General features: G+C 38.6%; 1 protein-coding gene across 2 annotated transcripts; it reads right to left on the reverse strand.

The window, feature by feature from the left end:
* Positions 1-1508: 1508 nt before the first annotated feature.
* On the reverse strand, positions 1509-5774 carry LOC110614143 (protein SAWADEE HOMEODOMAIN HOMOLOG 1). 2 transcript variants are annotated; one of them, XM_021755627.2, is made up of 9 exons: positions 5563-5774; positions 5169-5250; positions 5004-5049; positions 4555-4708; positions 3163-3226; positions 2662-2713; positions 2314-2457; positions 1846-1965; positions 1509-1740 (listed from the first exon to the last, which is right to left on the reverse strand). In XM_021755627.2, the coding sequence occupies exons 2-9, from the start codon at positions 5243-5245 to the stop codon at positions 1696-1698; spliced, it is 702 nt and encodes a 233-aa protein (XP_021611319.1). In that variant the 5' UTR covers positions 5246-5250; positions 5563-5774; the 3' UTR covers positions 1509-1695. The 2 variants fall into 2 exon arrangements, with proteins under 2 accessions (XP_021611319.1, XP_021611318.1); XM_021755626.2 differs by having other exon boundaries at positions 5169-5254; positions 5563-5773.
* Positions 5775-6052: the final 278 nt, after the last annotated feature.

Genomic DNA, 6052 nt, shown 5'->3' on the forward strand with positions numbered 1-6052 from the left:
GGGAGAAGAAGTAGGCAAGGAGGTTTGACTCTGATCTTTCTTACCTAGCTCGGCTAGGAGCTGCTCCTTCAACCTTTTCAGCTTTTGGTTCATTTTCTCGTCTTCCGGGCTGGATCTTTTGCCCAAACTGCATTCTTCCTCCTCTGTTTCAGTTCCCGTTTCTCTGGTTGTTTCGGCAGAATAGTCGTTCACCTCTTCATTTTCTATCAACTCTCTTGCCCTTCGCCCATGAATTCGGGCCTCCGGTTCTTCCTCTTCTCCAGCATCGTGGTTGTTAATTCGGAGGCGGGCAGAGGTAGGTTGGGGTTCATCGGTTCTGGGTTCCTCCACTACTGGGAGTGCGTTTACTGGGGTGCTAAGTCCCCTTTGTTGCATTATCTGGCCCAACCAGTGAGCAGTGGTTTGTAGCTGGAGAGGTCATGGTGGGAGTATTCCCTGCCAGGCTTGGCGATGGATTAAGAGAAATAGGTGTTTGGTTATTCAACGTTGTAGGGCTAGAAAAGGAGAACTGCTGCCCATCTTGGGCAGAGCTCAGGTCATTTGGAATATTAAGGTTACTGTCTTGGTGGTTTGCCATCGTGGATCTCAGTGGGTTTTGAAAGTGAAAACTCCGGTGATGAAAAGATCTCCTTCGTTTCCCACAGACGGCGCCAATTGATGATCTGAGATCCAATGGAATAGGGTTTTACAAGGGTTTTGTATTACTGAATAAGGCCTGAATTTCCTGAGGAGGGGACTCCTCTTTTATACATTGTCTTGCTTGCCGGTGACGTGTAAAGGTCTCTCCAGGATTGGGCCACGCGTCTCTGCCATGCGGATTCGGAGGTACTAGGGTATCAGCCGCCTGCTCCATGCGTAACGGCTTCTGATTCTCCTCGTGCGTACGTTCAAGCGGATCTCCCAAGCTGTCTGGTGAATATTATTCCGGATCCTGGGCTGGGCTGAGAGTTGGGCCGGATGCTAAGCCTGGGTAGAGAGGGTCGGCTTCGTGCGGGCCGGGCCAGCTTGAGGAAGATGGGCCGAGCCCGGCCTTGAAGGTTGGATGAGCCAGGCTTGTTATGCATATCAGGTGTGTGGACCCCTACATCGTGGGCCTTGGGCTGTGGTCAAGCCCCTGGTCCGGGGTGAAGGAATCCAGCGGTCATCAATAGTGTTTTCAAATTACACATTTCTTCTGTTTATTCCTTTTCTGTTTCCCTGATTTGGAGACTTTATGGCTTTTTGCTTCTATTGCTTTCCTTCCTTTCATCGGTCAATGTCCTTGTGTTTCAGGAAAATAAAAAAAAAAACAGAAAAGTACTAATTTCAATAATAGCTTTATTTATGGCGTTCATGTATTGAGCTGATGGGGTTGTTTTTCACGTCCTGTTGGGTTCGGTTGTTGGTTCCGTGTCATGATATTGCTTATAATCTAATCCTTCATTGAGTTGATGAGGCATATTCGTCAATAAACATAGTTTTCCAATTTTCAAAAACATGCAAATCAAAGTTATATTCCTGAAAGTTAAGATTCTTATCTATGGGAACTTATTTTAAACCTTTTAATTGCCGATTGCCAACAGTTTTACCACACTGGCTAAACTACATCAATGTTCTGAGTTTAAGAACATTTTATCTTCATAATGAAAGAATTTTTCTATTCTCCTTCTCATCTGATCAGTACAGCTTCTTGAATTTGACCAGCGCCCCCAGAAATTATTGTGCTGGTCTGCGACATAACCTCTGCCACTGAACACTTTCCTGTTATTGCACAACATTTCAGTTTTGGTTTTCAGGCAAGACAAGGTTAATGGGGCAAGGGATAAATCAGGCATAGCCAGCAGTGGCTCACAGATATAACTTTACCTCCATGCCATCATACTCGTAGCGAACCACAAAGATGCACCCACAGTCCCTTGCATCATGTGATCGCCTCTGGACTCCTACCACATGGGCATCACAGTAGACTGCTAGTTCTTGGCGTTCCTGTAAACCAGGCATGAAGGCCCAAGCAAAGACCGAAAAATTCAAAAGAAAAGTATTAAATGCTGAAAGGATGGAAATAATAGAGCATGGCATGATTCAAAATGGCAATATAACTGTATAAGTACTTCAATGAGTAAATATGGATGTATGCATCTGTTCCTAGGTCCTCTCCCATAAAGATTCTATCTCTTTGTTTGCTTAAAGAAAGTGCTGTGCGTTCTGTAAATGTCAACTTCCATGTCGGCTCCCGCACTTCCAGTTTAGGTCATGTCAAAGACATTGGCTTTATTCCAAAATCAAAGATTTTCCTTGAAACCTAGCTTTTCAACGTGAGAAATAGAAAGGTACCCGAAAGCACAGTACAAGATCTCCAACTTTCACCCTGTGGCATTCTGAAGGTTCTAAAGGAATAGATCGCTCACGCACTGCCTTCTTTACATTCACCCACTCATCATCTGTATTACGGAATCCAGCAAATCGTACACGTGCTTCCTATATCACAGAAAAAGATTCAAAATCTTCCTTGGGTTGAATGCAAAATAATTACTACAAGGCAAGAAATTCCAATCAGCTATGCACAGCATCTTTCTGAGCAGAATCCCATAAAAATGAATGCACCCCGGGAATCTAAAAGAGTTGATATTAATTGCGAAAATTATGTCAGAATCAGAAGTTAGAACTATAGAATACTCTTACAAGTTCACCAGTGTAAAGAACTCTGTAGCTGAGGAAAGCACTAACATCATACCTGAAGAAAGAAATTTTTGACAAAAACGAGAGTTTAATATAGAAGTATGATATGGCCGTGAATTTTAAAATTTGTTATGCTGTGGCCAAAAAGAATTTCTTCATGCAGCCAAACAAACACTTAAAGATGAAGCATAACTGGTAAATTGCTTTAGTAAATCAGTAATATATATGAACTGACCATAAATTTGTCTACTCTCAGACCCTATGAAAGACTAGATATATATATAGCCATCAAAAAGTTAAATAAATCAGAAAAAATGATGACGCAATGTCATATTCCCAACATCCATCTTGCATGGTAGGAAATATATTATCCCACCTTTGAGAAAACAATGTGAAGAGATCTCAAAATAACATCTTTAAAACATTGTATAGCTTTTAAATGGATGCTAGTTTGTACTTCATGCTAAAAGTTTCACATTTCTATATTAGAAGATGCATTCTCACCAAGCATAATCTCTTGACGATTTAGCTTCAAATGTCAAGTCTGAAAGATCAGTGACTTTTTTAACTGCATAAAGTTTCACATTTGCCAAGTTTTAATTGAATCCAGAAAGAATTGCATTGAAAAGTTATAAATGCATCTAGAAAGACAGAAGTATCTAACTTTTACAACTGCAGTAACATGCATCTATAGCAATGCAGGCAGAATTTTTGCTGTTCATGACTGCGACTAAACATTCATTGCAGGACATGAATACTGAATAAATATTGTTTGGTACCTAATTTATGATTGAAACACAATGCAATAGGCGTTCCATAAATAACTAATGCAGATGACCGGTGTATAGTAGCAAAATTGATCCAAGGATACGGCACAAAGGAGAAATAACCTACCAGTTGGCCCAAAAGTGAACTGGGAAAAGATAGAGATACATATAGAATATCACGAAGAAAAAACTTTTTGAAAGTGAGAGCAAATTACTGAAAGTTATATAACAGGATGCAAAGGACAGTGCAGATAGAATATATTATGGCAGGTGAAAACATGCAAATTCACTTACACCACCAGAATAATTAGCTGGCAAATAGAAAAGTTATTTGTGTTTGACAGAAATACATTCCAGCTGGAGAAAATGATGGGGGGTTAACATTTGGTATCCAAAATTCAGGAAATTAACTTGCCGGCAGAGGATGCTATTTGGGATTCTCATATTTGTTCAACTAATGAGAGGAAGTGCCTGAAATTTATTCCAAGTTTCAGCATTTTCACATTCTTCGGGACACAAATATGCTCAACCGGAAGGTATTGTCAAATATAGAAGAAAGCAGTGGAAATGGAGAGAGGAAGAATCCAGAAGTCAGCAAATTGGAGGGAAATGAAGTTGGCTAGTTTTGCAGGGAAAAGGAAGTAGTCAGAGAATCTGTTGGAGGCAGTTATTGTAGTCAAGCGTATAAATAAGAGAATCAATAACAAGATTACCTTTTTCTCTCTCAATTCTATTTTCTCCTCACCTAAATCTGTCTATTCTCTTCTCACCTAAATCTATTCTTCTCCTTCTCATCTCTATTTTTTCTTCCTTTTCATCCCTATTTCCTATTCTCAGTTCCTGTTCTTGACAAAAGTCTACTCAAAGTTACTTGCAAAATGATAAAACTTTTCCCCCAAACAAATGCTATATCCATAAGCATGAAATGTTTTGATTTTACAAGTTTATTTAGGCCAAGATTAGTGGGTACAGGCAACTGTATTTAGTTCTATGCAGGGGATCAAGAAATTTTTGTGATAATTATTATAGAGATACCACTATATGCATCTAATCATAGAGAAAGATTCCTAAACAGAATATATCTGCAACAAGCTTAGATATGGTTCCCTCATGCAATTAAAAGAAAGACCTTTAGACTTTTGAAAAGTTTCAGAAGCATCATTTGGAAAAGTTGCATCAGTAAGAGTTGCATCAGAAAGATCAACAAATAGTTTCAGAGCCACAGATGGAGGAGCGACTTTAAGCAGTGATTCCTTTTGTCTATCTTCAAACCAACTTTGCACCTACACCACAATAAGAGCAAGATAGAAGTTACTAAAGGCTCAACCAGGAACAAATCTAAGAAGGGCCAAACATCTTATTTATGTTATTGAGAGGATCAACTTTATAAGGAAAAAACAAATGTATATATGAACATCAGATACATGAAGTTAACGTTTTGCAAGGTTTAAGAACTCTAGGGGAAGGCTTTTGAGACCACTGCCCCTCCTAGCCCTCTCCTTAGATCCGTCCCCAGAATCAACTGGCTCAACGATTAAAAAAAAAAAGTTATATTGGAAATTTAAAGTAAATAAGGACCTGTTCCCATGTTGTTGCTGGCTTTCCAGCACGATTTGGCGCGAAACTGAGAAACATATATAATGTCTTAATTAAAGAAATATTTCTCAAAAGATCATGGCATATATGAATCTAGAAATTCCTTAAACTTGAGGCTCTAGTAAGAATTGCCGAAATGAACCTCACCTAAAGCTTGTTGCAAGCCTTTGGCAAAAATCTGGATCTAATGCTTCTGCCCCTATCTCCTTGTATATATTCTCCATTTCCACTATCTTCCATCATATGCAAAATTGCACACAGGTTAGTTGGATAGCCCAAAATATAAGTTGTTATCAATGGTAATTGGAATAGCTAATGCGGGATACAAATTTACTGAGAAAGCTTCAACTCAGCCCTATAAATTTTCGGAACTAGCCATGGTATCCTCTAGTTACATTAGCACAAAATACAACCACCTATCAGCTGGCTATTGAGAAAACAATAACGCCAAGTAAAACCATAATCATCTAACAGGATAAAAAAAGGCAAATCAAAACCCAGCGAAAAGGAAATAAAAAGAAAGGGTCGAGTTGGATTGCACCTCGGCAAGTGTGAATTCTGCAAGCAAATCCATTGCTGGAGCGATCCGTCGATGAAATGCTAGAGAGATTGCGTTTGTCTCTGCGATTTTGTCAAGGTTTTGCTGTCCCTAGCTGAGGTTTTCGTACTTCAGTACTTGACGGGCATGGCGTTGCTTATGGCCCACGAGACACCAGCACGAGTTAAAATTGATTTTCTTTTTTCCTTAAAAATCTTTGCACATTATTTTTTTTTTTCACATGCAAAGAGAATGCATTATAAAGCTGTAAAGCAATGAAAGTTACACATGTATAAAAGTTGAGAAAATTATGAAAATTATTTAAAAAAAAAATATTACGTTAGAGAAAATTTAACTGTCAACTCCACAAAGCTATTAATTTAAAATTTATTTTTTAAAAAAATTATTTGTTTAGCTCTAATATTATTAATTTTAAAATATTAGGTAGTAAAATCTAACTACATATATATTCGATTTCAAAAATTTTCACTCT

The sequence above is a fragment of the Manihot esculenta genome, chromosome 4 (assembly GCF_001659605.2).
Source record: "Manihot esculenta cultivar AM560-2 chromosome 4, M.esculenta_v8, whole genome shotgun sequence".
Lineage (NCBI taxonomy): Eukaryota > Viridiplantae > Streptophyta > Magnoliopsida > Malpighiales > Euphorbiaceae > Manihot > Manihot esculenta.

Excerpts from the sequence above, each read along its gene's own strand:
- LOC110614143 (XM_021755626.2), bottom strand. The coding sequence starts at position 5,595 with ATGGATTTGCTTGCAGAATTCACACTTGCCGAG. Across the intron at positions 3,227-4,554 it reads AACTTTTCAAAAGTCTAAAG|TTAAAAAAGTCACTGATCTT; the intron begins GTCTTTCTTTTA and ends AACTTTATGCAG. Across the intron at positions 1,966-2,313 it reads ATCTTGTACTGTGCTTTCGG|GAACGCCAAGAACTAGCAGT; the intron begins GTACCTTTCTAT and ends CCTGGTTTACAG.